The sequence below is a fragment of the Penicillium subrubescens genome, assembly GCF_028828155.1.
Source record: "Penicillium subrubescens strain IBT 31985 chromosome Unknown utg000004l_segment0_segment0, whole genome shotgun sequence".
NCBI classification, from domain to species: domain Eukaryota; kingdom Fungi; phylum Ascomycota; class Eurotiomycetes; order Eurotiales; family Aspergillaceae; genus Penicillium; species Penicillium subrubescens.
In genome coordinates, this window is record NW_026643154.1 from 3336967 (window position 1) to 3354101 (window position 17135).

General features: G+C 48.1%; 8 protein-coding genes across 8 annotated transcripts; 6 read left to right on the top strand and 2 right to left on the bottom strand.

The window, feature by feature from the left end:
* Positions 1-156: 156 nt before the first annotated feature.
* N7473_006239 (uncharacterized protein) lies at positions 157-4214 on the top strand (the record flags this gene model as incomplete). Its single annotated transcript, XM_057152179.1, has 2 exons — positions 157-3481; positions 3727-4214. 2 exons carry the CDS (start codon positions 157-159, stop codon positions 4212-4214), a joined length of 3813 nt encoding a protein of 1270 aa, XP_057009984.1.
* Positions 4215-4819: 605 nt separating this feature from the next.
* N7473_006240 (Zn(II)2Cys6 transcription factor domain-containing protein) lies at positions 4820-6423 on the top strand (the record flags this gene model as incomplete). The annotated part of the gene is made up of 2 exons (XM_057152180.1): positions 4820-4872; positions 4935-6423. The coding sequence occupies 2 exons, from the start codon at positions 4820-4822 to the stop codon at positions 6421-6423; spliced, it is 1542 nt and encodes a 513-aa protein (XP_057009985.1).
* A 974-nt stretch (positions 6424-7397) lies between these two features.
* On the top strand, positions 7398-8419 carry N7473_006241 (RTA1 domain-containing protein; the record flags this gene model as incomplete). Its single annotated transcript, XM_057152181.1, has 3 exons — positions 7398-7596; positions 7658-7750; positions 7812-8419. The coding sequence occupies 3 exons, from the start codon at positions 7398-7400 to the stop codon at positions 8417-8419; spliced, it is 900 nt and encodes a 299-aa protein (XP_057009986.1).
* Positions 8420-9196: 777 nt separating this feature from the next.
* N7473_006242 (acetate uptake transporter family protein) lies at positions 9197-10032 on the top strand (the record flags this gene model as incomplete). Its single annotated transcript, XM_057152182.1, has 2 exons — positions 9197-9428; positions 9512-10032. 2 exons carry the CDS (start codon positions 9197-9199, stop codon positions 10030-10032), a joined length of 753 nt encoding a protein of 250 aa, XP_057009987.1.
* A 658-nt stretch (positions 10033-10690) lies between these two features.
* On the bottom strand, positions 10691-10906 carry N7473_006243 (uncharacterized protein; the record flags this gene model as incomplete). Its single annotated transcript, XM_057152183.1, has 1 exon — positions 10691-10906. One exon carries the CDS (start codon positions 10904-10906, stop codon positions 10691-10693), a length of 216 nt encoding a protein of 71 aa, XP_057009988.1.
* Positions 10907-11549: 643 nt separating this feature from the next.
* On the bottom strand, positions 11550-12530 carry N7473_006244 (uncharacterized protein; the record flags this gene model as incomplete). The annotated part of the gene is made up of 1 exon (XM_057152184.1): positions 11550-12530. One exon carries the CDS (start codon positions 12528-12530, stop codon positions 11550-11552), a length of 981 nt encoding a protein of 326 aa, XP_057009989.1.
* Positions 12531-14157: 1627 nt separating this feature from the next.
* Positions 14158-14825, top strand: N7473_006245 (uncharacterized protein; the record flags this gene model as incomplete). The annotated part of the gene is made up of 2 exons (XM_057152185.1): positions 14158-14417; positions 14477-14825. 2 exons carry the CDS (start codon positions 14158-14160, stop codon positions 14823-14825), a joined length of 609 nt encoding a protein of 202 aa, XP_057009990.1.
* A 1588-nt stretch (positions 14826-16413) lies between these two features.
* Positions 16414-16677, top strand: N7473_006246 (uncharacterized protein; the record flags this gene model as incomplete). Its single annotated transcript, XM_057152186.1, has 1 exon — positions 16414-16677. One exon carries the CDS (start codon positions 16414-16416, stop codon positions 16675-16677), a length of 264 nt encoding a protein of 87 aa, XP_057009991.1.
* Positions 16678-17135: the final 458 nt, after the last annotated feature.

A 17135-nucleotide genomic window follows, 5' to 3' on the forward strand; every position in this document is an offset into this window, starting at 1 on the left:
ATCTTTTTCGCATGGCTTTCTCGCCTCTTCACCTCTTCACGAGTGCCAGAATGGATTTGTAAACCCCTTTGCGACAACAACGACCCCCATTAATGTCACCATCCTTAGCATCTTCCTCCCCCTCCTCTCGGTCCTTATCGAATCGCTATCGCCAAGATGTCCGTCATGCGCCATGGAGGAAGCGGTTTCCTCCAGCGCCGCCTTACGAAGCTATATACCGATACGAAGACCTCATGTGAAAGTGTGACGACGGCCTCCAAGGCTCTAGATGACCCGGAGCTGGTCGCGCTACACCAGAGCTTCCAGAAACAGCGGGACCGGTTGCTGTCGTGGGGTCTAGACTGGAGCGATGCGAGCGCCGCCCAGCCGAACGATATCGACGAGTCCTTGACTGCGGCCGGTTTCAGCGATGTGGTGGAGAGTGTCATGTCCACGATACAAGACCTGCTTAATGATGCTGAGCGTGTTCAGCATATTGATACGCCGATGCCCTCGAAGGAGCGCAAGGTCGATACGAAGGATACTCTAGGAAGTCGGCCTCTCAAGACACAATGGACGGATGATGATATTAGTCGTTCGAAGACTATATTGAGTGACTTGACGGCATGTATCGATACGCTCTATGACCTGTCCACTTCGCGCCGGACAATGGCCTCTAGCATGTCATCGAGCAAGCATAGTATGGCCGGCCGCCGATCGAAAACCCACCCTCTTCCCACCCGCGACATATCTTATGCCTCGTTTTCCGATTCCAAGGAAAAGATCCAAAGCCCCCAACAAATATACGAACCTTTCACCTACTCTCCCTCGACCCCGAAACACGATTATAGTCACCAGTCTCTCGTTATCGAGCGATCCGCCTTGCAGCTGTATGGAGCAACACACGATAACAGCCCGCCACCATATGAGCCGATTGCAGCTTCGTCAAACTCCCGTGTCGTGGGCCGCCTCAAGACCGCAGCATGCCCGTTGCTTGTGGGCTCCGTCAAGGACTCGCATGTCTCCGTGTTGGTCGAGTTCATGCCTATGATTGTGGACTCCCAAGCAAGCTCAAAGAGCTCGCGACTCCAGAAACTGCAGAACTCACTAGACCAGTTGCTCCAGAATGCCAGAGTCGGCCACCTGGGTCTTCTGAGATTCCTGGGTTACTGTGTCGATGACCCTAATGCCCGCTATGCCTTCTTATATCAAATGCCCGTCGATTATTTCCCTTTCCTACAAAACCCTAGCGACCTCTTGAAAGAGCTCAAGCCCATCCCTCTGGTTGCCCTACTCCCATCGGCCGAAGACTACCGCGAGAAGCGGATGCCCAATTTGGAGACGCGTTTCCGGCTAGCCTACGACCTTATGATGTCTGTTCTGCACCTGAGAAGCCAGAATGCCGTGCATGGCAACATCAACAGCAGCAATATCATCTTCTTCCCTGGTCGAACCGATGCTAGTAATGACGAACGGGGTCTGGCCCCAGATATGCGCCGTCCTTACTTGACTTCGCCAGCGCGCTTCTCTGGTGATGGACATACTCCCGAGCCATTATCCACAGCGATGTATCGCCATCCCGATGATAAGAGATCCGTTGAAGACGAGGCCGCTTGGGCTTATGACCTCTACTCGCTCGGTCTTGTCCTGCTGGAGATTGGTCTGTGGGCTCCCATTGGCCGGCTCTGGAAGATGAAGTATGATCGCTCATGGTTCAAGCATCGCGTTGAAGATCTCTACGTGAAGAAGCTTGGTCCAAAGTGTGGAAATGCATATCTCCAGGTCGTTCAGCTTTGCCTCGACGCACCCAACTTCCACCTCTCGACCCAACCCATGACCGATCTCAACCTTCGTGTGCCCCAGATCTACCATTACCCCGTTCTCGACCTGTCCGACCCGGACGGCACATTCTCTTTCTCGATGAACTTCCTTTACACAATTTGCAAGGTTCTTTGGTCATGTACACGGATTGATATCTTCTCAGCACCACCGGCAGAAGAACTGGATGATTCTCTGCCCTTGGCACTTGTTCCAACTCCAGAACCTACGCCTGCCGAAGAAAAGGCCAATCCCTACACACTTTCCCATGAACCGATGAACCTGGATAAGCAGCTACCATCCACCCCGAATAATCAATGGGGAATTCAACCCGAAGAGAGAAGCTTGGAGAAGCCGGCCAAAAAACGGACCGTCAAGCGTCTCCCTCATCTCGATATTCCCGATGAACATCTCCAAGAATGGAACTTCCAGATGATGCCTCGCCTTAGCCGACTTCTACAGAAGATCCTCAAAGAGTCTGACGAGTCCGCTGGTGCGACTCTGATGATGACCGGAGAATCTCCAGAGACTGCGAAGACCACAATCTGCGTGACCTGTGGTAGCGTTAAGAAAGTCCGATCGGCTTTGAAGAAGCACTTCCCTCTGGACCGCGATGACTGGGATCTCATCGTCCTCCGTGGTGATATTGAGCGATCGAAGGTCCCCCGCACTAAGCGTCGCAGACCCGCCAAGACTCGCCCAAACGGATCGAACGAGGTTCCTTTTCGTCAGCGTGAATTGAACCCCTGTTATCAACAACGGCCTCTTTGCGGTGCATCGATTGGAGCTTTTCAGAATGAGGAACACCTGCCTCCAGTCTCTTACGGAGGTGCCGTTCTCGTTGATGGCCAACCCTATGGTCTGACAGTCCACCACATGCTCGAGGCTCCAAGTGATGACGAGGGTCCTGGAGATGATGAGCTCGAGGCGCCCTTGCGTTCTGCGGGCAACTGGCCTCGGGACACCTCTCGAGACGCGTCCAGCGTTAGCAACCAGGATTTTATGTACTCTTGGCGCGAGGATGAACCATCAGAAATCAATCTAGACCTTGAGATCTCGGATCAAGAAGACGATGATGCATCTTTCTCGCAGGGTGCCGATGGTGGCCTTGATGAATATTGGTTATCTGAGGATGAATCCTCGGACGAAGAGTCTATCGAGGGTGCCGATAACGATGACGACGACGACGCTGCCTCGGTCGGTGATACTGCTGGTGTCGAGCCGGGGGAAGAGCCGCGGCTGCTCGTCACGCAGCCAGCCATCGATGATGTTCACGATGACTTCTTCCCAACCCCTGAAGACCGTGACGACGAACATCTTGCTTCACACTCCCTTGGCTACATTCACGCCTCCTCTGGTCAGAGGCGCTGGACACGTAAGGGAATGAAACATGAGATTGATTGGGCTCTTATCAAAGTCGACGAGAACCGCATGGATCCTCGCAACATCGTCGTCGACACCACTACTACCCTTCCTGGCCGGCCCGGTTTCGGACGGGGTCAACCACAACCGATCTTTCTCAACCAAGTCGCTCGTATGGAGGAACTAGGTGGTTTATTGGTGCACTGCTGCGGCCGCACAAGCGGGCTGCAGACTGGACAGATATCCAAAGCAATGACGTTGGTCAAGCTGCATGGCCGACACTCTTTTTCGACGAGTTTTTGCGTCAACGGGAACTTTGGAGGTAAGAGGCGCACTTCTGCAGATTCATGTTGATGTTTATATGATCCTTAATTAGATACCCTGGTCTGTTTTTGTTATGCTTCCCTCCTCTTCCTGTCTCCCCATCATCCTGTTAAGCCGGCCGGTAAACCCGAATAACCGCGGCCATCAGATCCTAAGATCAGATCAATCCACCATACACCAAGACTGTATTGAGTAAACTCGAACCTTGAAAGAACCAAAAAAGCTAACATCCCACACCCCTAGCCCCCGGTGACTCCGGCGCATGGGTTTTCGATAGATCTACCGGCCGTGTGTGCGGCCACGTCCTCGCTTGGTCCGCCCGCTCCAACACAACATACATCTCGCCCATGGAAGTCACCTTCGAAGACATCGCCCGCACCCTCAACGCCTCCCTCGTCTCTCTTCCCGGCGACCCCTCCCGCGGCATGGGCTACGCCGGCTTGACCTACCCTCATCCCCATCCCGGCGGATACAGCTACCAGACCCAACAGCTACCGGGAGATTTCAACCGTCTAGCTGTTGGAGGTATACCCCAAGGTCCGCCGGCCATCCCTCCACATCCCCTCGCACACCCACGCCCGCACCACCCTGGGGCCTTCATGCGTCCTCCACCCCCGCCTCCGCCGCCGCCCCGTCCGGGGTCCCAGGAAGCACATGTGTTTCGGGCTGTGAGTCCGATTCCGCCGTCTTTGTTGACGGGGCCGAGGAATATCGAGAGGCAACTTGCCTAATTTATAATGTTTGGTATTTTTGATGGAATTTTTAATCTGTTTGGTTGTGGTATTTGGTTACCTTTTGGTTTTGTCGATTTGGATCGACTGCTTGATGGGGCTTTTGTTCCTTTCATAGAAGATGTGATATGATTTAAGTTATGATTGAGTTTATTGGGGATACCCACGGTCATGTTGGTTTCTCGGGGTTAGTTTGAATGAATACGAATTTATTATATACCCTTAAACATTGGGTTCGGCATCGTATGAAATAATTGGATTGGATTTGGTTCGATATTATGTGACTGCCACGGCATCCATGCTAATTTTGGCAATCTGTCGATATTATTCGCTCTTGGCCACTTGAAACTGCCCACTTTGATGCCTGTCAGCGTTGGGGGCGGAAAATAAGGAGGCCTTCTGCCGCAGCTTTGGCCGATGAGGCTTAGTTGACCCTTGAATCGATATTTGTGCAGGTGCCTAGTGACGAGAAGTCGTGAATACCGTCATCAAACTACAATTACCTCTGTTATACCCAGGATAGCGCACTACTTGACCCGCTTGATCACTATTGTCCGTCGACTGGGGATGCCAAGCTCATTGCCCCTCGATCAGCTTCATCCATAATGCATCGAAGGGTAGGCAAGCCCAAATCCAGGAAGGGATGTGTAACCTGCAAGTATGTTCCCTCTTAACTCTGAAATCAAATGTACATTCCATCACTGACTCACTACCCTCCAGAATCCGCCATGTCAAATGCGACGAACAAAAGCCAGAATGCAACCAATGTACCCGTTCCGACCGTAAATGCGACGGCTACAGCGATTCCTCGCAAAGACAACTCCAAGAACAAATCAAAAAGGACATTCCTGTCCAAAGATGGCATATCAACCCAGACCAGAGTTTTGTGCTGGTCCCCGGATCTCGCGAAGAGCGCCAATACGTGCATGTTTTCTGTACACAGGCGACGCATGCACTATCGGGATTCTTTCCCACTGAATTTTGGACGAGATTTCTTCCTCAACTCAGTCATCGATATCCGGCAATTCGCCATGCTGTTTCGGCTGTTGGGGCGGTTTATGGGAAACAGTTGCTTCCTGCGAATGCTGATTCTGCGGATGTAGAGCAGTTTACGCTGCTGCAGTATAATAAAGCTATTCAGAGTTTTCTGGGTCAGTTGAATTCACCGCAGACGGTGGGGATTGACTTGGTTTTGGTTACTTGTCTGTTATTTGTCTGTTTGGAAACTCTTCGATCGAAGAATGTTCGAGCGTTGGATCATATTCAGAGCGGTGTTCAGATTCTGGCGGCGCGATTGAAGGAGAAGAAGGTCACTGTGAACAATGAGTTTGAGCGGGAACTCTTGCATATTTTCGGTCGTCTGAATATTCAGACTGGGTTGTTTGGACGGGGTATTTTACCTTTGGATATTCACCCGGAGAAATCTACTATTGCAGGGTCTGGGGAGATACTTGCCTTCGACAATATCTCACAAGCGCGGGAGACTCTGACCAATCTCCAATGTCGGGCGTTGGTCTTCATTCGATCAGTTGGAAGTAAAAGCGGAATCACATACGAGACCGTCTTTGAGCAGCAAATCAAGGAACAAAAATCGCTGGAAGCAGAATATCACACATGGCGCGAAGCATTTGATCGACTCGGAAAGAAATCAAGCAAAACCACAGGCATTTCGGATCCACGGGCACCCTTGGCACTACTCATCGAACACCAGACCTCGCTGGTCTGGCTACTCAATTGCATTTCCCAAGAAGAGTCACATTTTGACAACTTCACTTCGAATTTTGAAGAAATCGTCGGTTTGGCAGAAAGCATCCTCGAACTCAGCCCGAAGACAGAATCACAACCTGTTGCTGAGCAATTTTCCCTGGATCCAGGGGTCCTGGCTCAGATATACTGGACTGCAAATAAGTGTCGAGATCCCCTAATTCGACGAAGAGCCATAGCTGCTCTAGCTCGGTGTCCGGCAAGGCAGGGAATGTGGCTTCGACCGTTAATTGTTCAGGTGGCGTCTAAGATTGTGGAGATGGAAGAAGAAGCAATTTGTTCTTTGCCTGTTAAAGAGAGGAGGGTCGCGGAGAAGGACCGTGTCTATGAGGCGCTGATCTACCCTGAAGAGGATCAGCGGAGTCCATGTCCAGTTGGGTTCTTGTTCAAACCCAATGGTGTCAATGGTGAGTTTGAGTGCCGCCAGGTTGATGTGGCATGGTGAAGGGGGCTTAGAATAGAAGGCATTATGTTTAAACAGGATATCTTTGAGAGAAATATTTCGAGCTTACAATATTCTTAGAGACTAAATAATTCCAGAAAGCCAAGCAAGTATTGTGTGAAAGGTTAGTGTCTACTGTAGAGAGAGTCCACCCTTAGTGTATCGCATTGCAAAAGCCGAGTATCATGCTCGGCAGTCCCAATGTCTCCTCGTCAAACCACGCAACACCTTATAGCGTTCCAAGGCTAAACATAGCATGAGTCTCCTCATTTCCAATCCGTAGGCAACGATAAAATTGACTTGGCAAACATACACTATTCGATTCTCCGTCTATAATCCTCCGCCCCCAAGCAAGTTTTACGAGCGGCCCAATCACAGAAAGCTTCGTTTCGACGGGATGAGTGAGATCGCCCCACATCTTTGATGGGGCCTTAGCTTTATCTGCCCCCAGAATAAGACTGGCGTGCATGGCACAAAATCGCAGCCTGATTTATACGCGCTGGCCAATCAGAAGTGTGAATGCTCTATATGGCCATGTCAGGATCTTGCCTTTGATGATCTGGATCGAGTTTGAAGCCCATGCTATCCCCCAGTTTTCTGTTGCTTTGCTAATTATGGATGTTTGTGCTTACTCTTCCTTTGCTCAGCCTTAATCCCCGATCCTGCAGATTTGGGTATCAGCACTTCTTACAGGTCGTTCGTCGTGTCCACTCGGCGCCTGGGACTGGATGGAGCGTATCTAAGATTATCTGACCTCGAGAAGATTCACAGCCTTGGCCTAGCAACGATGGGGGGCTATGTCTGGAGGAACAAGTATATATGCTCCGAAGAATTCCTGTGGGACGGTCATCAAACACACAGTTCTCCACTCAATCTAAAATTTTCTATTGCTTGACTACCCTGCTGAACCTTTGGGCAATTGTTGAAGTTCTGCTTTCTCCAGTTTTATTTTCATTGCTACCTTCACACTTCCCACAATGTCTGACCAATTCGACCCCAACCTCTACATTGGCTGCAAAGCCTATAACGGCATTCAAACGAGTTATGGTTATGTTCCTTCCAAAGGTGCCGGCGTGGCATTTTGCGTGCTCTTCGGATTGTCAATGGTCGCTCATATTGCCCAATTCTGGTGGAAACGGACATGGTGGTGCAGTGTCTTTGCAGTCGGGTGTTTTGGTATGATTCTGTCTTTCCCCTTGATGATAATGCCGAAAGATCTTGGACTAATAGAGTACAGTTGAACTATTGGGATGGGCAGGGCGTACCTGGAGCGCGGATTGCCCTTATAACTCTAACGCCTTCATGATCCAAATATCAACTCTGATCATTGGTAAGTGCAGATGGTATCTGTTACAAAGATTATATTACGACTGACACTCTTCTCAACATAGCTCCTGTCTTTTTCACTGCCGGAATCTACGTCCTCCTCGGTCGCTACATCCAAATCTTCGGCAAAGAAACATCCTTCCTTACGCCCAAGCTATACCTCTGGATCTTTTGCACCTGCGATGTTATCTCCCTCGTTATCCAAGCCGCAGGTGGTGGAATTGCCAGCTCTGAGTCTAGCGATCCCCACGGAAACCCAGACTCAGGTACTCACACCATGGTCGCCGGTATCGTCTTCCAGCTGATCTCCATTTCGGTGTTTGTCTACTGCACTATCGACTTCTTCCTACGCATCAAGCGTCTCGGGCAGCTTCAATCATTCACTCACGGCCCACGGGCGACATTGACGGGCGCGATGGTGCTTTCCGTCCTTTGCATTTACATTCGGAGTATCTACCGTACTGTTGAATTGGCCCAGGGCTGGACTGGATATTTGATCACCCATGAGTCCTACTTTATTGGTCTTGATGGTATCATGATGATCATTGCTGTTGGAGTATTCAATGTGTGCCACCCGGGGTGGTTGTTGCCCTCGAACTCCGAGGCTTTCCTGCCTCAATATCGGAAAACTTCTACCAACTCGGATGTTGAGATGATACGTCCGCGGGTTTAAGAGTGGTTGGTCATTCTATGATATAACTGCTATTACAACGCGAAGAATGTTTTGGTTTATTTCTGGATTGAATGAGTTGTAGTCCTAAGATGGCATCGGTTCAAAAGAAGGGTATTTGCGGCGGCTGCATACAAAATGATTGATCGATTTACCTATTTTTTTTTTCTTTTTGGAGATTTAGATCGGTCTATTTAATGTTACGAGCGTTAGAACTTGATTCAAGACTTTTGACTTCTGTGTCAATAATATGGCCGAGCATAGCTACCCATCCTGTCAGAAAGGTTTAGTCTATAGTAGGTCATTCATCAGGGCTGCATAGTACCGTGGAGCAGGTTATTGTACGGAGCGTCTCAGCGTCGCTCCGGAAGCTTTTCGACTACCGGAGTCATCTGACCATCACCAAAATCATTCTAACGTCAAAGTGGCAATGGCTATCCCTGTTCGAAGTTCTCGAATCAAGCTCAGACATAGCGTTTATGGTTCACTGCGGGGTCTCCAAATAGCCAGGTTCGGTACATCATACTTAAGCTTCCTGAAGCCTTGGGTATGACATCAAGAGACAGACTTATGAATTAATCAAGAACCTGCTGCATTTACTTGGAAAACAAAGCCACCTAAATTATAAGGATGCCCGCAATCTTGTTTAATCAAATTTCGTTGATACTTTAAAGTGACATTCACAATCCTGGAAGGCCCAAGCTACAGGTTACGGCTTTTCGGTATCGGGATCTTCACCCTCTAATCCTTCAGATACAATCAACTTATCTTTGTCTCGCCATGTCCGAACCACAAAGCTCAGCTGCTGCTCCTCAGGGTGCTCCAGAGACAGCGACCTGGGATCCAGCTGTTGAAAAAGGAGAAAACGGCACCACCCCTGTTGCCGCCCGGCGGCATCAACAGACAGTCTCTCAAGTTGCAGCTCCTGTCTTTACCAAATTGGGTAACCCTGGTCCCTTGGGGTTGCTTGCTTTCGCAATTACGACGTTCGTAGTTGGTCTCCTCGAGTGTGGTGCTGGGTAGGCAGGATCCATAATACAACCAGCCAACCTTGCTTCTAACCTCTTATATCCAGACTTCCTGATTCAAACCCAGAAGGCAATGTTGGCCCCAACCAAGCCTCCTTCGGAATCGTGGTTTTCATGGGTGGAACTGCCCAGATCCTTGCAGGTATCATGCAATTCCGTGTCGGTAACACTTTTGGTACGACCGTTCACTGTGCCTATGGTGCATTCTGGTTGAGTTTCGGCATGTTCATGCTGCCGTACCTCGGTATTGAGGCTGCTTACAAGGGTGATAAGAGAGCTTACTCTTTCGCCCTCGGGATTTATCTGATCATGTGGTGTTTCTTGACAGTGTTATTCTTTATCGCTGCCCTTCGGACTAACATTGCAATTCTTTGTGTCTTCTTCTTCCTAATCATGGCGTTCCTCTTCCTCAGCCTTGCCAACTTTACTTCTACGGAGCATGCCACTGCTAGCAGGAATCTGAATAAGGCAGGCGGGGCATTTGCATGTGTTTGTGCTTTCTGTGCTTTCTATGCTGGTGCGTCGGGCCTCATGGTGCCTGAAACTACTTGGGTGCGGTTCCCGCTGGGTGAGATCGATAACTTTTAGTTATGATAATATTTCCATATTTAATTTGATTTATCTGAAATAACGTTCCTTGCATGAATGGTGAATCTGCGAAAATGGCATCGGTTTCTTGGAACGCGACAACCAATATCTTATACGTGATTACTACTTCCCAAAATAGTAAAAGTATCGTTGGGTTGTGATTGGGCACCTGCTCCTCCTAGTTTGGGTCAAGGTAGTTCCTTCGCACTGGAATGATCAAATCCTTTCATTTGGTTGAAGATACTCGTACGTCGCTAGATTGCCTTGTGAAACAATTCATGGCTGATCGCTTGACAACCGGCGTGTAGCCAAATCTTGAGTAAAGCGATTACAGTATCATGACTATGGTCGCTAGGCCCATGACTTTACTCATTCACTCTACGGTAATCCCAAATAGTAATAAAAATAGTTTGTTCTACTGAAAAAAATCTCTTCTACGTAATCTTTGTCATGAAAATAAAAATATTATTATTCGCGTATTTCAAAGCTTTCGTTTTCAACCCCCGAGCTTCTAACATTGTGGTATCGATGAAAAGGATAAAAAGAGGTAGGTGCAGTTCATGGCTATCGTGACGCTTCGCGGATGATGGGAATAATTCTAAAATCTAGTCAAAGTCAGCAAGTTTCAGCCTTATCGTACTCAAAGTGTGAAGTGCACTCACCAGTTTCTCATCCTCTTCGGGATACCTTGACCAGCATATGGGCCTTCTGGGAGGTTGTACTCGTCGTCGAGGTCTTCCTTCGCAGCCATAAGCGGACCCCATTTCTTCTGGACGCGGTCCATATGCTTCTTCAGTCGTGAAATAACAGTTTCATTATGCGACTTGTTGGTGACGCTCATCTCCGTGATAATAGAGGAGGAGGATTTGCTCATTGTGGAAGTTTGGAGAAGGTTGCACGAAAAGGTAAATTGAAAAGTGGCTGGACAACGTAGAGAGAAGAGAGTATTAGGGAGCTATTTATATAGATACGAGACGCAAGCCAGCAATTCCTGGTTCATAAATAAGAAAAATTTACTCTTACTTGTCAGGTACCTGAGTCAATCTTCTGCGGCGAACTCTCGGAGGGTGCCGAGTCTTAGCCGAGCTGACCCGATGTATCGCCGGCTCTAATTCTTCCATGCCGATGTTGCCGCTCGTGCGATATGACGGGAGGCTAAGATTTTTACCGACATTGGTAAATTCTAACCCTGCTAGACCCCAAATAGATGTGATTGTTCCTGAAAATTCCGTAGTCGATAGCTAATCATTCAGAATTGTTCTCAAGCGAGTCGTTGGGTTTGGCTTTTGATGTGGTGACCTGGTGGAGGCTGTTCATCATTTACAAAGTGGAGAACTGAGGACTGGTTCACGATGGATCTGATCCACAATCTACGGCTTGTAATCTGCCGTCCCTTTTACGTCTATACGGCAGCGTGCCCTCCTCTTTATCACATAATCAAAATCTAATCATTTCATTCTCCCTTTATTTCTCGTTTCAAGACAGTCATTCGTCATTAAAGCAAATACAAGATCGACTCAGTCAATGAATCGCCGAACCAACACATTAAATCGGGTGTTGTGGGAAACCACTTTCTTCAAGCTGAGATCCTTCAAATAAGTAGATGCAACTTGGCTCCACGCGTGATATGCAAGCTGATCGGGATACATTCCACCTCCATTCGCAACAACTGTATCTTGGAACTCTTGTGCCTCGCTCTGCGTAATCGGTTTATGCATATATCGAATGTGCTTCTTTGTCCAGGTTGGCCAATAAAAGACTGAAGGCGAAACTGTGCAAATCTCTTCGTGGTACAAAGAAGACATCTCCTTGGGTAGAATGACAGAATGGTAGTTCCACTCGTTCGTGGCGAAGTTGTCATAGCTCTCGCGCCAATGTTTTATGAAGGACGAGCCTCGGCGGCCAACGATGACCGCATTGCATAAGCCATGCCGGTCTCCGCCTTCGTTTCCGAGCATGAGGTCTTTCTCACAGCCTAACAGACTATCGAACGATTGAAGGGCGATAACGTCCATGTCAAGGTAGATTCCACCTTCCTTTGCAATGACATCTAAGCGGAGTAAATCCGCGATATGAGGAATCTGCCATTTGTCTCGGATTTGCTGCCCGTATTCTGTTTCTAAGTCGTGGGGCACAAGAGTCAAATTGTCCCGTACTCTCATAAACCACTCGTTCTGTTCATTGATATCGGTGTAATGGAGGTTGACCCGATCGGGCTGTATAGCGATCAGGGCTGATCGTATGGTCAAGTAGCTCATAAAATTTAGATCGGTATTATTGAGCCATATGACGTGAACGACTCTCGGTATTGGGTCTATCGAATGGACATTGCTGCGGAGGCATGCTTCCTCAACTGTGGTCGCCTTGAAATCGAAGCTTTCGACTTGCCTCTCTCCCGAGAAGTCGAAGCTGCTGAGGAATGGCAACAACAAGTAAAAAGTTGTGACCAGGAGAAAGAGCAAAATCGCCGCGTTAGCGAATGCACACTTTCGAGGCATTAGAAGAATAAAAGTGAACCCTGATGCTCAGAACCGTAAAGGAATTGTGCCCTCCACCGGTCTATATGAGTGCCATGGATCGCGCCGATCTCCCGCAGATCCTGTAGTATTGGAGCAACGAGAGTTGCGCAGACCACCACGTGCGAACTATTTGAGAGTTTAATAGAGTAGCCTACAGCCTTGTAAATGGGCTGGTCGTCAAAAGTTGGCATAATGACACTAAATACAGGTTTGGAGACAAGGGTGAGCTGAAAATGGTTGTCCCTGCGGCGGTGCTTTCTAAGGGGGCAGGTAACGTGCTTTTTGGTTTCTTGATCTGGGCGACCGATGGAAAGATTCTATTGGATTTAGAAGGACCGCCTTATTCTCGCTTCTTCGTAATCCATTCACAGGTACCTTGGCGTGGGACTGTCAAGGGCCCAACCCCTGCATTTACCAGTTGTCGGTGACGACCGGGGCGTTTTTCGCTGCCTAAATACCATTCGTGGCGGTGGCATAGGACTCAAGCCGCTGTAAATTTGATGTTTTTATCTTGCTTTCTGACATTTTTAAATTTGCTTACTAGCATTGAGCAGATAGCGTCATTTTGAAATGTCAAAGGCTGCCGTGAACCTTCAGTCGTCTCTCGTGGTGCACCTCAGGTAGGTCTACGTGACTCAAAGCTCAACAATTTAAATCTCTTCCCAATTCGCACCTTATACTCTCTTTCAGGTTCAGTCCTATGAACAACTTCCCCTCATTACTCACATATTATGTTCTGTCTCAACTTATTGTTAGAGCACTTCCTATTCGCTTTCCCTTTTTATCTTATCCATTCATTACAATTCAAAGGGGAAATTGACAATTTCAGCAAACAAACATTAGTTCCTCCTAGAAATATTATATTCGTGTTCACCGTGAGTACTGTGATTGTTTCTAAACACCTTTTCATCTAAGATTCCCGTAAATACCCCTTGTTGATCACTCACACGCTGAAGAATTCTAGAAGCGCACAAATATATCCCCCGCGCATTCTAATAAACCGCAACTTAAGAAATCCATTATTTAACCAGACCCTATCTAAATAACGACCACCGTCCATGTAGATCACGTGCGGCTAGTCATGCACGCACGGCAGTGTTAACGAATCACAATGCGAGGTGTTTGCTACCTTGTATGCCACCACGTAGACTCTGACGACTCACCTTTCTATCACCCTCTACTTTCCTTCTATTTTCACTCATTTTCATCGTTTCAGCATTGATGCGCGCTGCGCGCGTCTTTTGGTACGGCAAAGCAGCAGTTTTTCTAATGTAACCTAATACGGATTAGCGCATACTCGGGTACGGGCCGAGAAATAAAGCCACTGTCCAAAGTAGCAGAAATTTTAAGACAAAGTTGGTTTACTTTTTACTTTCTGAATAAGAAGCGGTAGACCTAAGGTGGGGAGGGGAAGTGCTGTATCGTCGGAATATCAATTTCGTATCGTCGACTTAGCAATTCTCCAAATCGAAAGCGTTTGATGAGTGTTATCTGAGTATCATGCCACGTGATCAAGTTCACCAGTCGTGCCCAGGCTCGTTCTTGACCTTCTTCAACAACCACTGACACCACATTCTCCTGTCGGCTTACGACAAGAGACTGTGTCATGAGCAGTTTCAAGCCATTCATTCCTCGTTTTTCTGCCTTGATTCGCAAGAAACCGTTTCCTATGCCCCCTCCCGAGTCGCCTCTACCACCCGGAGTACTCATTGGTGAAGAGATCTCGCCAGTATACAACTCCAAGTACTTCTACATGTACTTCTATCCCGCCAGGCCTGGAGAGACACTCGCCAATCATTACCAAATTCTGGTCAAGGTTGGTTGGGGTGTGTCTTCAACCGTATGGCTCGCGCGTGATTTGCAAGGGTAGGCTTCAATAATGATTGCCCTGTTCGAAGCTCTCCCTATTTCTAACAAGTATACAGACATATCGAAGATCCAGAGCGCGTTCTGGCCCTGAAAATTCTCAATAGCAATGCAAGTTCCGCTAGTCATGAGCGTGAAGTTGAAGAGCATATTTCTACGGCAGACCCATCACATCGCGGTCGCTCGTTTATTCGAACATTACTAGACTCTTTCGAAATCAAGGGCTCGGAAGGGTTTCATCCATGTCTGGTGTATCCACCTATGAGGGAGCCATTATCAATGTACCAGCGGCGTGTTAACGACAGAAAGATGCCACTTCCCCTCATTAAAACATACATTCGTGCTCTCTTCCTATGGGGCTTGATTATCTGCATAAAGTATGCAAGACAGTTCATCCTCGTCTTTTAATCTCGTCAGCAATACTGAGCGTAGGCTGCCTAGATCTCAAGCTTGAGAAAATCATGGTCTCCTTTGGGGATCCAACAGTGCTTTCTGATTTCATAGATTCTCAGCTTGAAACCCCAATGGCTTTCAAGATTGATTCAGCGGTACTACTAGTGTATCAATCCCGTAATGACTTCGGGCCACTGAAAAGCTTGAAAAGTATACCACAGCTTGTCGACTTTGGCCTGGCAACCAGGCTCGAAGAAGACGACGACTGGGGCGTTTGGCCTATGCAGCCAGACCACTATCGCGCACCAGAGGTGATATTGGGTAACGGATGGCAAATGCCTGCGGATCTTTGGAATCTTGGTGTTCTGGTGCGTTCCCTTATTATCCAGGGCTGTTGCATCTACTAAAACCAGACCAGTTGTAGGATATGATCGAAGGAAAAGAGCTATTCCGGCATATTCATAATCAAGAAGGTAGCTACAATGCTAAATTACATATCGCTGAAATGATAGCTCTACTTGGTCCACCTCCTCTAAAGATTATACAAAGATATCAATACATGCGAGAGTACTGCTGGCCGGAATCTGTCAGACGAGAAGGCGGCAGAGCATGCCAGACCGCGGAGGAGTATTTCGGCGGGCCATTCTTTGACGAGAAAGGTATTACTTCCCTATCCCCGACGAAGGTTTCTCGGACTTACGAAGCATATTAGGTCGCTTCCTGTACGAAGACCTCATCCCGAACCGCAAACTATGCGACCCAGCTTCGTTCCTTGAAGGGGGGAGAAGGATTCGTTTTTGAACCTCGTCAGGGAATGCTTGTCTGGCACCCTGATGCGAGAAAAACGGCAGGCGAACTGGTTGAGCACCCTTTTCTTTAATCAAAGCAAATGAGCGCCTGATCCTGCCAGCTTTTGACGTTCCTTGTGGTACGACGCATACAAGATGGAGGGAAATCTGGCGCCTGCCCTTACCTATCTATGCGCTTTTGCTTCCTGCCTCTTTGCATAATAGGACTAGAAGCATCTTGTTTAGATTAGACCGATTTTGGGGATCGAGGCTCCTAAATCATCTTCCAATTCAACCCACTCAGACCCTAGATTGTGCATTAACCTAATTGCCGTTGACATTACAACATTCAATTTCCAACAATCATATCAAGGAGATGTTAATTAAGAAAATCTCTTGTCCTCGATGACGTTTATCGGCCTCCCTACCGATGTATCCAAATCGGCCCCCAAATAACACCTCTTCTTGGCGCTGACAACCGACTCATAATGAGTAGTAAGTGACACTTTTCCCTAAACAGCACCATCCAGCGCCCCGAGCCCCGCAAGGCGCCCAGAACTCGACTCAACCTCCCTCTTCGCTCCCAAGGGGAATCTTGAAATAAAGAGTCACACTATCCCAACCCCAAAAGATTACCCTTCCCACTATCTAATATCTCCTATATACACACACTACCAACAACATTCCATCCATCCTTCCATCCCACTCCAACCTCGAAACAACCAAAACCTACAACCCAACCACAAACAACCTCACGACAACCAGCCCAGCCCCCTCTATGTCTATGACACAATCACACCTCCCCACGCTATAAAATGTTCACCTGGCTCAAAAACTTCCTCAACGGGAGCACATCCACAAACTGGCGCCGCAAACGCGCAAACAGAGCGTACCACAAAAAAGTCCGCGCGCGCGAGCGCCAACTCCGCCGGAAATGGCACCATGAAGATGTTGCGAATCGGTTCTTTTATTGGGCGCCGTATAGTAGTCAACGGCCGTCGAAGGAGGCTGTTAAGGAGTATAAGAATAAGAAGGAGAAGCAGAAGGGGAGAGAGAATCGGATTGGAAATGAGAAGTAGGGAGTTTGGAAGAGATATAGGTATAGACGTTTGGCTCTGAGCTCTGGGCTCTTGGAGGTGGAGACGGGAGAGGATTCCATCGAGAGGTGCACACGATTCTGGTCTATGTTGATACCAGATCGGAGGTGTCGTGTTCATGCTCGAGAAACATCAGAATAAGGTCAGTGTTAAATGGTCTCGGTCACTTTTCTCTCGATTTGATTCTTGTCAAGAGGACTTATCTAACTATGGATAGAGGTCCATTTCTACCGACGTACGCGAACAACACGAACCTCAAATTAGATAGCACGGCATACGACCCTCTACTACATGGGATATTGATAGATCTTCCCAAACATGTACGCTACACCACACTACAAGCCTAGGTAGCAAAGAGAAAGAGAAAACAAGAGTTTAAAGACCCAATTAATGTATTCATGGGAAAGAAAAACATAAAAGTAATTATAAAACAAAGTCAT